This window comes from Petaurus breviceps, unplaced genomic scaffold (assembly GCF_028583685.1).
Source record: "Petaurus breviceps papuanus isolate PSGF00001 unplaced genomic scaffold, PetGlider_PUasm1.0 90779, whole genome shotgun sequence".
In the NCBI taxonomy this organism is placed as follows: Eukaryota; Metazoa; Chordata; class Mammalia; order Diprotodontia; family Petauridae; genus Petaurus; species Petaurus breviceps.
In genome coordinates, this window is record NW_027187344.1 from 7,421,744 (window position 1) to 7,440,667 (window position 18,924).

Consider the following 18,924-nt stretch of genomic DNA (forward strand, 5'->3'; position numbering starts at 1 on the left):
CTTCCTTATATCTATCTCATTCCCTTCAAAGTTCAGTTCAAGTGATATGAGGTATTTCTGATTCCCCTAGACATTAGTGCCCATCCCCAAATTAATGAGTATTTATTTTGTATCTATCCTATATTTACTTATGTTTAAACATGTTATATCCCCTCAGTAGAATACAAACTCCTTGAGGTCAGGGCAAGCAAGCATTTTTGTAGTTGCACCTAGTGCCTAGCACAATAAGCATTATAGTCAGTGCTTATCAAATAGTTATTGATTGAAATACCTCTGTGCCTGTGGGAGTGAGGTCTTTAAAAAACAACATAGGAGTCTGAATGCAGGTTGAAGCATACTATTTGCTCTCTTTTTTTTTTTTTGGTTTTCTTTTTGCTTTCTTATGGTTCCTCCCATATGTTCTAATTCTTCTATACAACATTACAAAGCGAAAATATGTTTAATAAAAGTGTATATGTAGAGTCTATATTGGATTGCACACCGTCTTGGGGAGGGGAAAGGGAAGGGAGAAAATATAAAATTAACGGAAGTGAATGTTGCAAACTAAAAATAAATAAATTTGTAAAAAAAAAAAAGCCAACTTGGGAAGTCAGAAAAGGTAGGGAGTGATGGAACAGACTTTCCTGAAAGGTCCAGAACTATAGGAAAAAGGGCAATCTCCCCATTTTCTCCTGTGACTCTCCTGAGAGCCCTCCCCATTTTCAAAACAATATATCTATTCTTTATTCTGGAAGATACTCCTTCCCAGGCCAGTTTTGGTTCTCAAGGGAAGTAGTTTTGTCTTGTTTTCTTTTGAGGGAAGTTGTTTTGAAACTCAAATGGTTTCAGAACTAACAGTATCAGAAAAACATAGACTTGGAAAGGGCTTCAGAAATCAGTTGGTCTAATGTCTACGAATTCTGGTTAGGGGCTGTGGAGCTTCCATCCTATCTCCCTCCCTCCCTTCTCAGCTAAAATCCTTTACAAAACTGTCTACACAGGTGCCTCCACTTTCTTTCCTGTCACTGTCTTCTAAACCCTCTGCAGACTAGACTATTGATGAGATTTGAATCTTGAGATCCAATCGAAACTGCTTTCTCCATATCTAATGATCTTTTCTTAATGCTTATCCCTCTTGACCTTTCAGAAGCGTTTGACAACTCTCTGGGTCTTTGTGACATTACTCTCTCTTACTTCTATCAATCTGACCCTTCCTCAGTCTTCTTTCCTGGAACTTCGTGTATCCCTGCCCTTCACCATGAGTATCCCCCAAGTCTCTTGCCTTGGTCCTCTCTTCTCTCTACTCTGTCTCATTTGATGATCTCACCAATTCAATCTGCAGATGACTCCCAGATCTTTATATCTAACCCTAATCTCTCTCCTAAGATATAATCCCACTTGACAAACTGCCTTTTGGATATTTTGAATTGGACATCCCCTAGGCATCTGAAGCTCAATATATCCAAAACAGAATTCTTTATTCCTTCATCCCCCCAAGCTACTCTTCTTCCAAATTTCCTTTCCAAACTTCCATTACCGTCAAGGATACATCCTTCTTACAGATTTTCAACTATGCAGCTAGGTGGCATGATGGATAGAACCCTGAACCTGGATTCAGAAAGACTTGGGGTCAAACCCAACCTCAGATACTTACAAGTTGTGTGACCCTGGGGAAAGTATTTCAATTTTCTCATCTGTAAAATGGGGATAACAGTAGTACTTACATCCTCGGGTAGTCATGAGCATCAAGTGAGATAATATTTGTAGAAGGCTTTATAAACCTTCAAGCACGATATAAATGCTAGCTCTTGTTGTTCTTAGTCATTCTGGATTCATATTCTCACTCACTGATACCCTACCTTTACTTAAGGTTTACCAAATGCTTTCTACACCTGATCTCATTTGAATCTTACAACAGTCAACCTTCAAGTGCTCTATAAATAACAGCCATTAAGGGGTGGCCAGGTGGCTCAGTGAGTAAGAGCACCGGCTCCAGAGTTGGGATGACCTGGGATTGAATCCAGGCTCAGATACTTGGCACCACACCCAGAAATAACTGGCTGTGTAACCTTGAGCAAGTTACTTAACCCCAATTGCTTAGAAAAAAAAATTCAACAGCTTTCTTTTTATTGTTTTAGTCTTAAGAAAAACTTCATTGTATCACATGAGATGCTGTTAAACATTTTGTGGCTGTATTTAATTTCTGATGAGAAAGAGTTGTTTAGGTAAAACTTGAAAATAAATATAGTTGTGAAAAACTTAATTGTTCAATTGCAAAATAAAGATGTGCTTTAGTAATTAAAAAAAATAACAGCCATTATTACTATCCATGACTCCTCCTATCACTCACCCACATATCAAATCCATTGTCAAATCTCATCATTTCTTTTTCCACAACATCCCTTGTACCCTCTACACCCACCCTCAGGTTTGGCTCCCATCACCTCCCATCTGGAATTCTACAAGAAACTTCTCATTGGTGTCTTTTGCCTGCCTCAAATCTCTCCCCACCCCAAACCATCGTCCATAATCTGCCTGAGATATTTCCCTAAAGCATAGGTTTGACCATGTCATCTCTCTGCTCAATAAATTCCAATGGCTCCCTATTACCTCCAGGATCAAAGTAAGTTTGTCTGTTAGGCTTTTCAAGCTCTTTACAACTTGGCCTCTTTCTACCTTTCTATTTTTCTTATATATTACTCCCCATGCACTTTTCAAGGGAAGGAAGAAGAGAAGAAAATAAACATTCATTAGGTTAAGTGCCTACTATGTGTGCCAGGCACTGAGCTAAGTACTTTAAAAATACTGTCTTATTTGATCCTCATGACAACCTTGGGAGAAAGGTGCTGTTGTAATACTGATTTTTTGTTGTATAGTAATCATGCCTGACTCTCTGTAATCCCATTTGGGTTTTTTTTCACAAAGATACTGGAGTGGTTTAGCATTTCCTTCTCCAGCTCATTTTACAGATGAGGAAACTGAGGCAAACAGGGGTAAGAGACTTGCCCAGGGTCACACAGCTAGTAAGTGTCTGAGGCCAGATTTGAACCTAGGAAGAGGAGTCTTCTTGACTCCAGTTCCGACATTCTATCCACTGTGCCACCTAGCTGCCCCTTTCTGTAGCATAACTTGCATTTCTCCACCCTCCAGATATCTCCACACCCAGGCTCCTTCTCAAGATTGGTAAGTTTCTAGCCTAGAATGCTTGTTGATGAGGGTACCCAACTATATTCACTTAATTCCTCTCTCTACTTATTCTCTGGACCACCTCCTTGTGGGCCACCTTTCCCATGTGGGTACCCCTGAAACTTTTAAAGTCCCTTTTATGTGTTGTCTTCCTCAGTTAGAATATGAGCTCCTTGAGGGTAAGCACTGCCTTGTTTGCTTTTTTATTTGTATGCCAGACCCTTAGCACAGTGCCTGTATACAGTAAACACTTACTAAATGCTCTATCTAAGTCTCTCTCTCTCCCTCCTCCGCCCCCTCCCCCCATGGGAGATAGGAGGGGATAACCATCTGCTGGTAGTGTACTCCCTTGTCCCGCCCTCCAGGGGCATTCCTCTCCTCCCCCAGTGGCATGGCATTCTAGGAATCTGTCCATCCCTTTGAGTCACAGTGGCCTCACCCTTTACTCCTCACACCCCAGTCGACCTTCATGTTCCTCTCATGAAGGCAGAGCCAATGAGCAGGAGTCCTACCCAGGTTGTCTCTTACCTCTCTGGCCCTGGGGGCAGTGGGTACACACCACCTCCCCACTCTCTGGGATGGTTGTACATGCTGACTGACCAGGACAGGGACACGGCTTGCAGTCGTTCTCATTACCCAAAAAGGGGTTGCCATAGAAACCGGGTGTGCATCGCTCGCAGTAGGGGCCCTCTGTGTGGTGCAAGCACTGACAGATCCCTGAGGGGGGATAACAAATAGTCATGTCATGCCCTGGGCTCCTGAGCTCTGAGGAGTCCAGAGCGTGTTAATGATGAGGTCTCCTTATCTCCCTTGTAAGAAAAGATGGAAACAAGACATATTCTCAGTTTAGAGGAGAGAAAAAGAGGATCAGAGAAGGACATGAAGTGATTAAAAAACACACAGCCTTCTGTGGTCAGATGATGATAGAATTGTGGCCTAAATCTTAACCATAGGATTATCTTGCAAGTATATGGCTTCATTATTTCTCATGATACTCCTTTCCTCTCTTTTTTTCAGGTAGTTACAGCCAGGTCACATACTCTCATATTTTGAGAAACAAAAGCGCAGTAACTTATGGTTTGCCCCAAGGAAGAATAGAAGTCAGGGGTCTGCTGAGTGGGAGGCAGTGCTAAGTTAGTGAACATTTAGAGATTATCCAGAACCAGCTCTTTCCCAAATACTCAGTTTCCCACAGAAGCAGGAAGGGGAGGGGAGTAGGGATTCTTTAGCTTTCTTCTACAGGAATCAGCACAAAAATTTAAGTGTGTATAACACAGAAATCTAGGGGAGCAAGGCATTGCACCTGACAGAGTAAGCTTGTCCTGAGACCCAAAGGAGATAGTCAAGATGGGCCTGGCCAACAAGGGGTAACATGGATTTCCAGATCTGAGATCATTCCCAGGAATGCCCAGAACTCCCACACATCACACAGGTGGGGTTTGGGATTGAGAGTAACATGGAGTAATATGGAGAAAGAGCCCAGGGGGTGAACAAGGGGAGATGCAGCCTTAGAAGGGGACCTTCAATGTTGAGCTCTGAGTTATTCATGCTATGGGGCTTCCTTTGAACTACAGAGACTTGGGAGTGGGGAAGCACATTAGGACTCAGTGTGGTAGGCATGTGAGGTCTGAATATTTGAATTTCCTTCAAACACAGGATTTTCTGTGGGTGTCTCTCACAAGGGCAAAATCCCCATAAAGGTGATGTCAGCCCACATTCTCTCTCCTTCTGGAAATATGATTGGTGCTAGAAGGCATGTTTAGGATTTTTCCATTCAGATCTATGCAACACTTATAGGCTACCTGGCCACTCAGTTTGTAATCCCTGCTGATAGGAAGTCCAGACTCTATGACTCTGGGGTGGCTTGGAAGGGGAGTGGAGAGAGGGAGCTACTCTGACCACATACCTAGTAGCTAACCACTCCAAGCTCACATGAAATTAGAATGGTAGCAGTCAGAGGCTATGGAAAAATTCTGACCTGTTTCAGGGTCACAAGTGCCATGTTGATTACAGGTGCAGGGGACACAACTGGAGTAGGGTCCGCCCAATGGTGTCTCCCTTTTGTACCCCAGAGAGCAGGATTCACAGAACTGCCCCATGTACCCCTTGGGACATGTGCATTCCTCTACCCAAGGGGAGAGAGGGGACAGACCAGAGCCTGCTGAAGTGAGCTGGACCTCAGTCAGGGTCATTTGACCTGTAGAGGAGGAGAAAATGGAGACAGAAGATGAGTTAACACATGCCCTCACCCCATAAGATCATTCTTTTGGACTTTGACACTTCCGGGTGCGAGACAGTTAATACTCAATGTATCATAGGCTCATACATAGATTTAGAGCCAGAAGGAGTCTCAGAGGTCATCCAGTCTAGTGGTGTTAGATTCAAATAGAAATGGGGGCCACTAAACTGGACATAAGGACTGACTTAGAAAACCACATGTCAGCATTATCTGGGTTTCATTGCATTTCTATTTATTTTGTTAGATATTTCCAAATTACGTTTTAATCTGGTTTGCCCAGCACTTGGGAGTATAGTAGGCTACATATGGCCCTGCTGTGGGTTTGATGCCTCTGACCTAGTCCCTCTCCCCTCATTTTGCAAATGAGGAAACTGAGGTTGATAGAGATGAGGTGGCTTGTTCAAAGTCACACAGGTAGTAAGTAGCAGAGCCAAGATTTGAACTCAGGTTCTCTGACTCCTAACACATCCACTGGATCTAGTCATCTCCTACCTGAGAGTGCTGTCCTCTCAGGCAGCAGATCACTCTGTGGGGTGGGGTGGGGAGGCTCTTTGTGGAAAGGGAGAGACCCACTCACTGCCTGTAGCCTTCTCTCCTGGCCACAAAGCAAGCTGTCTCCTCTTCTTTGGTGAAGTCTTGGGGATCTCCTCTCATCCCATCCCTACCCCCTCCACACACTACTCCCCCGCTAATCTAGATTCCCTCTCTCTTTGTAAAAATGGTTGGTTTTAGAGGCGACATTTGCAAGACTTTCCCATTTGTGTCTTCATGCAACAGAAAAGTACTTAATTTCCTCCAGGAGCTTATCTCTTGTGTCCTGGCTGTCTAGCTGGTTTCAATCTTAAGCCTAATAGAGAGGGCATTGCCCTTATTTCCATTTTCCTCTGCTGCTGGCAGAATGCTCTTGCTCAGTGAATGTTTTTCACCATGAGAACCATCTTTAATAGAGAAGAATTTAGCACCTGGGCTGGATGGCAGAGGGAGCTGCTAAAAGCAGATAGAAATGTCATGATGAGGAGAGAGACGACCTGCCCGGGAGGGTGTAGAGGGTGGGCTATAGTGAGGAAGCATGGCAACCACGGCTTCTCCAAAGGCAGCATTTATTCATTGGATAGAGACCAGACCTGGGAGTTCACACGAATCAGGGAACTCCTGGGGGGAAAAATATTCCTATCAAGGCAGCTCAGCACCTTCTCTGCAATATATGATCTTAGAGAGCTTCCTAGAACATTAAGAGGCTAAGTAACTAGTGCTCAGAGGCAAGCCTAAAATCCTGAAGATTAGAAGCTATTGGAGTTTCAAAGCTGGCTCTCTAGCCACTGCTCCGTGCTGCTACTTTCCTTTCTCTTTTCCCTCCTTTCTTTATCTTCCTTCCCTCCTCCCTTTCTCCCTTACTTCTTTCCTCCCACATCTATAAGATACCTGCTAGGCCCTAGCAGGGGGTAGCTAAGTGGGGCAGTGGATAGGGCACTGGGCTTGGAGTCAGGAAGACTCTTATTCCTGAGTTCAAATCTGGCCTCAGAAACTTACTAGCTATATGACCCTGGCAAGTTACTTAACCCTCTCTGTCTCAGTTTCTCACCTGTAAAATGATCTGGAGAAGGAAATGACAAACCACTCCAGTATCTTTGTCAAGAAAACACCAAATGGGGTCATGAAGAGTTGAACAGGCTGAACACCAACAAAAGACCCTAGCAGGAAATCCCAATTTTAGATTAGGGGAATAAGAATAGGGGAATAAGAAACAATAACATACTATGAGACATTGTATTACATAATGATTGTGTTAAAGAGATCAGAGAAGGCTTTATGGAGAAGGTGGTAATTGACCCGTTTAAAATATTTGCAGAAATTCAAAAGGCAAGGGGTGGCAGGGGAAGACATCTCACCCTAGAAGAAGCCTCTCCCTTCTCACTTCTTTGCCTCCTAGAATCTTGTCTTTCTTCAAGTCTCAGCTCAAACATCACCTGCTACAGAGAGACCTTTCCCAGTCCTCCTTTATCTGCTAAAGTCCTTCCCTCAAAGATTACCTTCCATCAATTCTCTGTGTATCTCCTTATTTACTAGTGGTCTTCCCACTGGAATGCAACCCCCTTGAGGACAGGATGATCTTTGCCTTTCTTTGCGTCTGTAGCTATCAGCAAAGATCCTCACATTTAGTGGACACTTAAAAAAATACTTGTTGATGGATGGATGGATGGATGGATGGATGGATGGATGGATGGATGGATGGATGGATGGATGAACAAAGGGTTAGAGGCTGTTTGGCTGGAGAAAAAGACTTAGACAGAGAGAATGAGGTAATATCTGACTATGAAGTAAGTGCTTCTAAGGAGTTATTAGAAGGAAAGAGGAACAAGAAAGGGTAAAGAATTGTAATCTTGGGCATAAAGACTCTGGGGTAGCAGGAATGTTGAAAGGGACAGATATTGAAAATAATGGAAGGACTAGGCTGGGAGGTAAAGCCCATTGTAGGGAAAAAAGAGCTAACTGTGTTGACAAGAAATTGATATATGATTAAGCTTGGTGGTGGGAAAATGTGTAAATACCACTGACAATTTTTTTAAGCTCTGTGGAATTTCCTTGTTTGGAAAAGTTAAAAATCAGATCTATCTGTTTAAGGATGATTCTGGACACAATGAGATGGGCTAGAGGAATTTCCAAAGACCTTTCTAGACCTGGATGCCAGGGTTAATTCATAAATCTATTTTCTTTGGGTACAGAACAGTTCATTAGGTACCATTCAACTTCCCTTCCTCAGACCCCACATTTTCCCTCCTGCCCTTCACCTGCAGGCTGTCTGCCTCTGTGACTTGCAACCTGGATCTGAAGAGCCGTCAGGTTGGCCAAGAGCCTCTGGAAGTGAAAGGCGGGGAGCGGGAGTTTTGTGTCCTCCGAGGTCTCCTGCAAGCTGTCAGGGTGAATGGAACAAAGAAGGGGAGGAATGGCACCCTGCCTCATTTCATGCATTCTGAAATGCTTGGGGCCTTTGGCCCTAGCTGGCTGGGCTGGAGCAGAGAACTGGGTTCTTACTTGTTCCCACTGACATAAAGGGGAGCCTGGGAGATTTCTTCAGGAAAAACAATAACTATTTGCAGCTTTTTGATAGGATGTAGGGATATGGTACTGGAATCCCACCATCTTTCAGACTAGACCAGACTAGATTGGATCAGACTACACTGGGATAACAGAATTGGAAGGGAACTCTGAGCTGCCTTATTTTACAGATGAGGAAATTGAGCCACAAGTGAAAAAAGTGACTCACCTATGATTACACAGCAGGTTATAGCAAAGATGACATTCAAACCCAAGTCTCCTGATTCCCCATTCAGTGCTCTAATCTAGAGCATAGGATTTGAAGAACTCAGGAAGACCTGAGTTTAAATTCTGCTTTGGACAAGATTATCCTGTTGGCTAGCTGTGTGACTCTGGGCAAGGAACTTAACCTTTCTTGGCCTCAGTTTTCTCATCTGTAAAATGGGGATAGAACAGCACATCTCTCTCTCTCTGTCTCTCATGAGGTATAAAATAAAATATGTAAAGCATTTTGCAAACCTAAAAGCATTATATAAGTTTTAGTTATGCATTATTATGCATTCTTATTAGTATTACACCACATTGACTTTGATCAGATAGGGGATGAGAAAACACAGCAACCTTTTTGAAGAAGGTAGGAGGGTTTGTTTATGAACAGCAGAGTCCCAGAAAGAGAGTCCAAGCACATTCTCTTTGGTAGTTCTTTGCTGGGAATCTCCACTATAGTATGCCTGGTGCTTAGCATTGGCTCCTAGGAGGAGCTTAGCAAATGCAGATCATGGTGACTTGTCCAGTGCTTGGAACATAGTAAGCCCTTAACAAATACTTGTCGATAAGCTTCGGAATAATCGGCCATCCAGTCTCTGCTCGGAGACTTCCAAGGAGGAGGAACTCCCTACCTTTAAAAACATTCTAGTAGTCCCATTTTTGGAGTTTTAGGAATGTTTTCCCGGAATGAACCTAAATTTTCCTCTTTGCAATTCTGAGCCATTGTTCCTAGTTCTGCCCACTGGGGCCAACTTTCCCAAAGCAGGTGTTTGCTATACCATTTGTCACCCCCACTTACCTGAACACCAGCAGGTATTCCTCAGGCCGTCCAGGCTGCTGGGTGCCTGTTGGTTTGGAGGGTTTCAGAGACAGGGCTAGTCCTGCCCCTTCCAGTTTCAGCCAGACTGGAAGGAGAGAGCCCCCGGGTGGTACCCGGAAAGTCAGAGAGAGGGGCTGTCCATAGCTGAAGCGTTGGTCTCCCAGGAATTTCTCTAAGGAAGAATGAGAAGAAAGGGAAGCCCAGTAGGAATGAATAAATGGATGAATGGCCCAGAGACCTGTTGTTCCTGCTCTGGGGGTGTTGAGAAGTTGTAAAGGATGATAATGAGATACTGTCTGAGATTCCTGCTTGGTGGGAATCCCTGGAAAGAGGATATCTAAGAAAGTCTTGACAGCAAACCATGGGGCCGTCTCCACTGGTTGCCTATGGAATACCTGGGGCAATGAAGTCCCACAGCTCCTCTCTCTCTGGCGTCAGGAAGATTCCACTCTGGCTCCACTGTGCAGGCTCCTCTCTGTCCCCTGGACCTCTGACTCGCCAGCCCTCAGCTCCTTTATACCAAGCACACAAACAAATTCAGAGAAGGTCACTGGGGGGGACTGTCAGGGAAGTATGGATGATGTTAGAGGCCACTAGAGGGCATAGCAGTGGGTTGGGGAGACCTGAGCTCAAATCCTACTTCAACACGTAGAAGCTGTGTGACCCTGGGCAAATCATTTGATCTCTCTGTGCCTCAGTTTCCTCATCTGTAAAATGAGAGGGTCGGGCCTGATGGCCTCTAAGATACCTTTCAGCCTTAAATCTAGATCTTATGGTGTAATGGAAAGATCACAAGATTTAGAATTGGGTTTAAGCTCTATCTCTGTATCTTTCTGTGTGAAATTGGACAAGTCACTTATCCTCTCTAGGCTTTAGTTTCCCTATCTGTAAAATTATGAGATTGTATTAGATGATCTTCACTTCTAGCTCTAAATATTTTGGTAAATTAAATACATGTTAAATTCCTACTATTTGCAGGGCACTCATCCTGGGATCCATCAAAGGGCATGGATTCTGGCTTGTCTGCATGCATCCACGCCTCTCTTGAGTCCCAGGAATAGCACCAACAGAGTCTCTGCATGGGGAGATGGGCCTGGCTTCCCATGACTAAATACATATCACCCAAGGCAGACCTACAGCAGTTAAATGGAACACACTGAATCAATAGAAGACAATGGTTTTATTTCTAACAATGAAGACAACTCCTTAGAATACCAGCAGGGAGAGAAGAATGAGCAGGAATGTTCCATGAACCTCTCTGGACTTTTACGTGCCCTGAATCTGGTTTTTTTTTCCATGCACAAATCATGCATAGTTATTATTGTTTCTTCATTTGCAGTAGACATCTACCATGTGCAGAGCTAACTGCACAGGTGTCGGAATCAGTGTAATAATCTTTCATTCACCTCTTTCATACATGTAGCTTTAATTTAATAACAACAATAGTATTTATTTAGTATTTAATTTAATAGCAACAGTAGTATTTATATAAGTGGTTTAAGGTTTGCAAAGTTCTTTACAAACATTATCTCATTTTATCCTCACAATCTTCTTGGAATTATCCCCATTTTACAGATGAGGAAACTGAGGCAGGCAGAAGTGAAGTAATTTGCTTAGGTAAATTACACAGCAGGTAAATATCTGAAGCAGGATATGAACCCAGGTCTTCATGACTCCTCATCCAGCATTGTACCATCTAGATGCCTACACCAGTTTACAAAGAGCTTTCATCACAAAAGCCACATAAAGTAGATAGAATAAGTACTATTATCTCTAATTTGTAGATACAGAAACTGAGCCTGAGTAATAAAGTGGCTTGCCCATGGTTAAATGTCTCCAGGAAGCTCTGGAGCTGGAAATGAATCCCAGGTCTCCTGACTCCAGGTACAGTACCCTGTTCTGCCTCAAAGAGACTTAAATTATTGAGCTGGAAACAATTTGAAATCTGTGGCTCCCTGAGAAGTCTGGGTTTAAGGCAGGTTTTTAGATCAGTTCTAGATCAGTGGTTCCAACCTGTGGGCAACTCCTGGGAACCCAAGGACTTGGTGCAAATCCATAAGAAAACCCTTTTTGTTAAGAGATAAAAAATTTATCTCTATCTCTTACAAAAATAGGACCAGGATTAGAATCCAATCGAGTCTTTTAACTTCCAGTCCAAAGTTTCTTCCATCTTACCAATCAATCAGCCCATAAGGGCTGACTATGTGCACTGTGATAGGCATTGGGGACATGAAGACAAAAATGAAGCAAGACCTCCCACACCTCAAGGAGCTTACACTCCATTTGGGGAAACAACATGTACATTTATAAATCCATATAAAATACATTTTCTGATACCAACCTGTGATTTCATTAGGTTTGAAAATAGAGTGAAGAACAGGGAATGGCCACTGAAAAAACTTTCTCTATCAATTCAGATCAACACCTGCTTCTGTAACTTTTAGGGTTTTTTTGCCTTTTTTTTTTTTTTGGAGGAGGGAGGGCAGGGCAGTTGGGGTTAAGTGACTTGCCCAAGGTCACATGGCTAGTTAAGTGTTAAGTGTCTGAGGCTGGGTTTGAACTCAGGTCCTCCCGACTCCAGAGCCGGTGCTTTACTCATTGCACCACCTAGCTGCCCCAACTTCTAGTCTTGGAGACTTGACTCGGGACAAAGTAACTGGAGGTAGTGGCGGTGATAGTCACTTGGGCATCGGGAAAGGCAGGCCGCATCAGAGCTGAGTTCTGAAGGGAGCTTGGGGAGTCTAAGATGGGAGACATGGAACCTTCTATAGACATCTGCTACTCAGAATGTCCAGCAGAGGGTAGCATTTCCTCACATTTAGAAGCTCAGCTCCAAATTCAGAGTGGCTTTCCAGGACGGAATGTTCTCCTTTCTTGGTGGGTGGTAGTGTCAGCCCAAGGTTTCACTAAGGGAAAATTTCTCGACAGAATACAAAGATCAAGAGGGAGGGAGCAGCTGGGGTCTTTGGATTCCGATCAGGGTCTCAGTTACATCCCCCAGAGTTGACGTTGAGAGTGGACTATGCTTTGAAGGAGACAGTTTCTGGTTCATGAAGATGTATGCTTGGGTGGGAGTGAGGTGGTAAGAAAGTGGACACAGTCAAATATCGAAGGGATAGCTCAGGGCTCTTCAGCGTTAACTGTGGAGCTTGTACAGAGGGAGAGAGAGAGATGCCTTCAAAGGACAACTCCAGAACTGAGTCCCACATTGTCTCCCACCTGATTAATGAAGGAGGCTCAGTGAGCTGCAGGGAATCTTGCAGCTGCAGCTTAAAATCTATGGCAATATTAGGATGACAATCTAAACTATGATCTTCTCTCAGATATTTGCCCCCAACTCTCACCCCTCAGAGGTCATATTGTTCAATTCTATCTTTTTACACATGAAAAAGAAAAGAAAAAAAAAAAACAAAACTAAGATCGAGGGCAATTAAATGACTTGCCCAAAGCCACACAGACAGTAAACATCAGTGACAGGATTTGAACTCAGGTCCTCTGACTCCAAATACAGAACATTTTCCCCTGTACCATGCTAATTATTCCCCATTTTCCTAAGTTAGAGGACCTAGATTCAAATACTGTATCTGATACTTAATGCCTGTGTGGCTTTGGGCAAGTCACTTAACCTCACTTGGCCCTAGTTTTCTCTTTTGAAAATTAAGGGAGTTGGACAAAATGGCCTCTTATACCCTTTCTAGCTATAGGTCTGTGATCAAATGATCTTTTGTCTTGGAAATTTTTAAGAGTAACATCAACACGAATCCACCCAGCACCCAGAGGCAGGGGGATGGGTGTGTTAATCTTCTAAGGAATAGATTGGGAGTTACTGCACCCAAACAGCTAGGGAAAGCACCCTAAAGTTGGATCAGATTTGAGTACAAGTTACTTAGACTCAGTTTTCTTATCTGTAAATTGGAAAGGATCATGCTTATGTTACATAGCTTGCAGAGCTATGGTAAGGAAAGTGCTTTGTAAACTTGAATGATTTTTGTACACCAGAGCTATCATTACTGTTATCTTTAGTAGATATTAGTGCATAAACCTGGATATTGGCATACAACTCTATTTGCCCAATCAAGCCTGTGTTTCCCCCACTCCCAGGATTAGTAGAGCTTGGAAGGACACAGAGGACTAGGGGAAATCTGTCATTAGTGGAAGGGAACCCCTTACCCTGGTGGAAGTCAGAGATGATATGGCGTACACCGTAATGGGCAGAAGCTGTGCACACCATGGAGTGGCCATAACAGAAGCAGCTGGTGCAACCAGTAGGATTATGGGGCTGCAGGTTAAATGTTCCAGGTTGGCATCTAGAACACAGAGAGGACAAGATAAGCAAGGACTGATTAACCAGATGAGGGAGGGAAGGGAAGACCTGGCCAGCAGCTACAGGTCTCCCTCCTCATTTCATCTTTTCTATTTCTCTTTCACCATTGATTAGTCAGTAAGCATTTACAAAGTACTTACTATCTGCCAGGCACTGAGCTAAGGGTTGGGGAGATAAACACAAAAATGAAACAGTCCTTGCCTTCAAGAAGCTTACATTCAGATGGAAGAACCAACATGTATGCATGTAAGAATATACATGAAATACAGAATGTGTTTATGGAGGCAGGGTACTGGGAGTAGGTCTCAAGGTAGGGATCAGGAAAGGCTTCATGTAGAAGGTGGTTCCTGAGCTGAGACTTGAAGGAAAGTAGGGATTCTGAGAGGTCGGGGTGAAAAGAAGGATATTCCGGGCATGGAGGGCAGCCAGGACAAAGGTGAGGAGGCTGGAGATTGAGGGTCATGTGTATGGGGCAATCAGTAGGTGAGTGTGGCTAGATTGAAGAAGAGGAGGAAGAAAGGGATATGCAAGCAGTACGTAAAGGTAGGAAGGGGGTAAGGACAGGCTGCAAAGAGCTTTCGATGCCCATCAGAGGAGTTTCTATTCCGCTCTAGAAGCGAGCCGATCTTGGGCCAGGACAGATAGGAAGAGCTGACTCTGGGCACTGCTGATGGGCACATGCTGGCTGTAGGTCCCTCACCTATCACATAAATAGCCTTCCACCTTGTCCTTGCAGGGGCACCGTCCATTTCGGGAATCACACGGTCCTAAGCTGCCAGCAGCATTGCAGGTACAGGGTCTGCCAAGAGAGGGGAGAGAGCGCGGATTTTCTGTGAGCCCCTCTACAGCCAGACTCAACTCTCAAGCCTTTCCCCCTCACCTCTGTGGGAGCCAGGAGGCAGACTGTGCCAGGGATCTGGGTCTCAGCTCACAAATGTCCCCTCCCTTGTATTTCCCATTCCCATCTCTTCCATATAAAAGCATCCCTGGCTAGTTGGCCGCTCGGTTGTAGGTAGATGTAGGCAAGGTCAGACACAACAAGGGGGTGAACAGAATTGCTCAAGCTAGTTAGGGGCTGGCTTTTTCTTTTCTTTTCTTGTGTGTGGGGGGTTCACAAATGAGCAGTTTTGAAGATTTAGATAAGGTGCTGAAGAATGAAATGAGCAGAGCCAGGAGAACAATATATATGATAATGGTAATACTGTAAAAAGAAACAACTTTGAAAGTCTTATGAATTCTGATCAATGCAATGCCCATCCATGTTTCCTGAGGATAGATGATGAAATATGCTGTCTATGACAGAGAGGTGATGGTATATGGTGCAGAATGAGACATAATTTTTTTTGGGACATGGTCAATGAGGGAATTTGTTTCATTTTGCTTGACTATCCATATTTATCATAAGGATTTTGTTTTTCTTTCTACTTTTGCTTAGTGGAATGGGAAAGAAAATAGATTTCTGTTAATTGCAAAAAAATTCATTAAAAAAAAACAATCCTGGAATGAAAGGATGTGGGTTCAAGTATGACATCTAATGTTTACTATCTGTGTGACCTTGGACTAGTCACTTACTCTCTGAGACTCAGTTTCTTCATCTGTAAAATGAAGGGATTGGGTTAGATGGATTCTGAGGTCTCATCTCTAAATTTGTATTTTTTTTTACTGCAGAGATTGTTACTCATATAAACACAGACCCACAAACATCAACACACACACCTTTGTCTGTGCTATTCACTTTTTCTTTTTTTTAACATTTGTTTTTATTATTTATTTATTTATACACACACACACACACACACACACACACACATATATATATAATTTGAATATTTGATTTTAAAACTTTCAATTCCAGATTCATTCCCTTCCGCCCCTGCTACCCATCCCCACTGGGGAGACAAGCAGTTCAGTATAGTTTGTACATGTGTGGCTAATGCAAAACAATAATGTAGTAGGTGTATTGTAAAAGACTGACTATATTTCCCTCCCTCCTATCCCACCTCCCACTTGTTCTATTCTCTACTTTGATCCTGTCCCTTTTCAAAAGTGGGTGCTTCCAACTTCCCTCCCCCCCAGCCTGCCCTCCCTTCCATCATCCCCCCTCACATCCCTTTCCCCCCTATTCTCCTGGAGGGTGAGATCCCCTATTTAGTGTGTATTTCCTTCCCTCCTCAGGCCAGACTCAATAGGAATAAGGTTGACCTATTCCCTTTTGCCTTCCTATTCTTCCCCTCCATTGTAACCATTTCCCCTTGCCTCTTCTGTATGAGATAGTTTGCCCCACTTCAACTCTCCCCATCTCCTCTCATTATATTCCTCTCACATCTTAATTTCACCTTTTAAGTATCATCCCTTCCTGTTAAATTGGTCCCATGCCCTCTATCTATGTATATCTGTAAAAGTATATACACACATTCACATATGTATTCATGTGCCCGCATACCCTCATATAAAGACATATATATATATATATATATTTCTAATCCCTTCAACTACTGAGAAAAGTTTCATAAGTTACAATTATTGTTTTTGCATGTAGGAATGTTAATAGTTCAACTTTGGCCAGGTGGCTCAGCGAGCGAGAGCACCGGCTACAGTGCTGGGATGACCCAGATCAAATCCAGGCCCAGACACTCAGCACCACACCCAGAAACAACAACTGGCCATGCAACCCCAAGCAAGTCACCCAACCCCGAGTGCTTAAAAAAAAATAGTTCAACTTTGATAGGTTCCTTATGATTTCTTTTACCTGTTTACCTTCTCATGCTTCTTGTATCTAAATGTCAAATTTTCTATTCAACTCTGGTTTTTTCAGCAAGAATGCTTGAAAGTCCTCTATTCCACTGAATGACCATATTTCCCCCTGAAACATGATACTCAGTTTGGCTGGGTAGGTGACTCTTGGTTTTAATCCCAGCTCCTGTGCCCTCCGGAATATCACATTCCAGGCCCTTCTATCCCTCAGTGTAGAAGCTGCCAGATCCTGGGTTATCCTGATTGTGTTTCCACAATATTCAAATTGTTTCTTCCTGGCTGCTTGTAATATTCTCTCCTTAATCTGGGAATTCCGGAACCTGGCTATAATATTCCTAGGAGTTTTCTTTTTGGGATCTTTTTCAGGAGGTGATTGGTGGATTCTTTCAACCTCGATTTTGCCCTTTCGTTCTAAAACATCAGGGCAGTTTTCTTTGAGAACTTCCTGGAAGATGCTTTCTAGGTTCTTACTTTGGTCATGGCTTTCAGGTAGTCCAATAATTTTTAAATGATCTCTCCTGGATCTATTTTCCAGGTCAGTGGTTTTTCCCATGAGATATTTCACATTGCCTTCTATTCTTTCATTTGTTTGGATCTGTTTGACAGCATCTTGATTTCTCATAAAGTCATTAGCTTCCATTTGCTCCAATCTAATTCTGAAGCAATGATTCTCCTCAGTGAGCTTTTGAGATTCTTTTTCCATCTGGCAAATTCGACTTTTTAAGGCATTCTTCTCCTCATTGGCTTTTTGAGCCTCCTTTGCCATTTGAGTCAGTCTGTTTTTTAAGGTATTATTTTCTTCAGTCAGGCTGTTGACTCTCATTTCATAATTTTCTTGCATTGTTCTCATTTCTCTTCCCAGTTTTTCCTCCACTTCTCTTATCTGCTTCTTAAGGTCCTCTATGGCCTGTAACCAGCTTGTATTTTCCTTTGAAGCTTTTGGTGCAGGAGTACTGACTTCACTGTTTTCCTCCTGTTCCATGCCTTGCTCCTTCTTATCCCCAAAATAGGAGTGTAATGTTGGAATCTTCTGTCTACTTTGTTTCCTCTGCCCGCTCATTTTTCCACTCAATTATTTGACTTTTGGGCTTTTTGCCACAGTAGGACTCTGCCACCAGACAGGGAGTTTTCGTCCCAAATGCTGGGGTTTTCTCAGCTGCCGGAGGTATTAGATGGGCGCCCTCTCTGAGGTCTCCACACGCTCTGGCAAGCTGGACGCACACCCCAGGACCTCCACCCTAGACTGCAATCCAGATCCAAGCAGGTTAAAGCAAGAGCGATTACCCCTCAGACTGGTGCTTGGTCCCCCTACAGTCTGCAGGCCAGGAGCTGAAGCCGCCATGTGGCACTGGCAGGCTGTGCTGGGGTGGGGTCTCAGCGGTTTCTCACCCCGGGGGTAAAAGCCACGCACTCCCACTTACTGGTCCCAAAGTCCAAACTGCACTGGCCTCTCACCTTGTCCTTCGCATCTATGTATTGATAAAACTGGAAATGGCTACAGCTGCTGCTGATCTGGAGTCCCTCTGGCTGGGGGCTGGTCAGGCCCGCCCTGGGGCTAAAGCCTCAGTGTGGTGCTGGGCTCTGCTCCCAGAGCGCTGCGCTGGCCGATTCCTGCCGGCCTGCCGGGCTGTCCTCAGCGGGAGGTTAGCTTCTCTGTGTCATTATGTGGGTTCTGCAGCTCCAAAGTTTGTTTAGAGTCCCCTTTTTACATGGATTGGGGAGGGTGGAAGCCGGAGCCGCGGGAAGGTCTTGCTTCTACTCTGCCATCTTGGCTCTGCACTATTCACTTTTTCTACAGTGTCCTCCCCTTCCCCATCCTTACCTGTTGAATTCTAATGCATCCTCTAAATCTCAATTCAAATGTTACCTCTTACATGAAACTTTCCCTGCTCTCCTACAATGACTCTTCCCTACTCTCCATCATCCCTTAAATTTGTAGTATTTGGTTCAACTCTCCAATGCATGTATCATGTAATATTGTATATTAGAGCTACTTTTATTTGTCAATTAAGCAATCAACAAGTATTTATTAAGCACCTACTGTGTACCAAGAACTTTTTGAGCTCCTGGAGATAAAAGTACAAAAAATGAAACAAGTGTTACTCTTAAGGAACTTATACTGCTAGTCTGTAAGCTTGAGGAATGCTGGGGCCACATTTTACCAATATATCTGGGTCTCTCTGGCAACTCTCTAACATGCCAAATTGCAAATGAGATATGGACTGCATCAAAGAGGGAAGTTTCCATATGGGTAAGTGTAATTCTGTGTTCCATATACTGATGGTATCTCAAGTCTGGACAGCATTCCCCACTCCCCCA

General features: G+C 43.6%; 2 protein-coding genes across 2 annotated transcripts in view; both read right to left on the minus strand.

The window, feature by feature from the left end:
• Positions 1 to 5,268, minus strand: part of AIF1L (allograft inflammatory factor 1 like) — a 79,546-nt gene extending 74,278 nt beyond the window's left edge. The window contains exon 1 of the mRNA XM_069069341.1: positions 5,259 to 5,268. The gene's annotated coding sequence lies outside the window, so the exon portion shown is untranslated. The remainder of the gene's footprint in view (positions 1 to 5,258) is intronic.
• LAMC3 (laminin subunit gamma 3) overlaps positions 1 to 18,924 on the minus strand; it is an 87,252-nt gene that overhangs the window by 30,608 nt on the left and 37,720 nt on the right. The window contains exons 7-13 of the mRNA XM_069069340.1: positions 14,552 to 14,650; positions 13,698 to 13,834; positions 9,923 to 10,039; positions 9,507 to 9,699; positions 8,194 to 8,315; positions 5,144 to 5,362; positions 3,694 to 3,882 (exon numbers count right to left, since the gene is read on the minus strand). Of these exons, the coding sequence (XP_068925441.1) occupies positions 3,694 to 3,882; positions 5,144 to 5,362; positions 8,194 to 8,315; positions 9,507 to 9,699; positions 9,923 to 10,039; positions 13,698 to 13,834; positions 14,552 to 14,650 (1,076 nt within the window). The remainder of the gene's footprint in view (positions 1 to 3,693; positions 3,883 to 5,143; positions 5,363 to 8,193; positions 8,316 to 9,506; positions 9,700 to 9,922; positions 10,040 to 13,697; positions 13,835 to 14,551; positions 14,651 to 18,924) is intronic.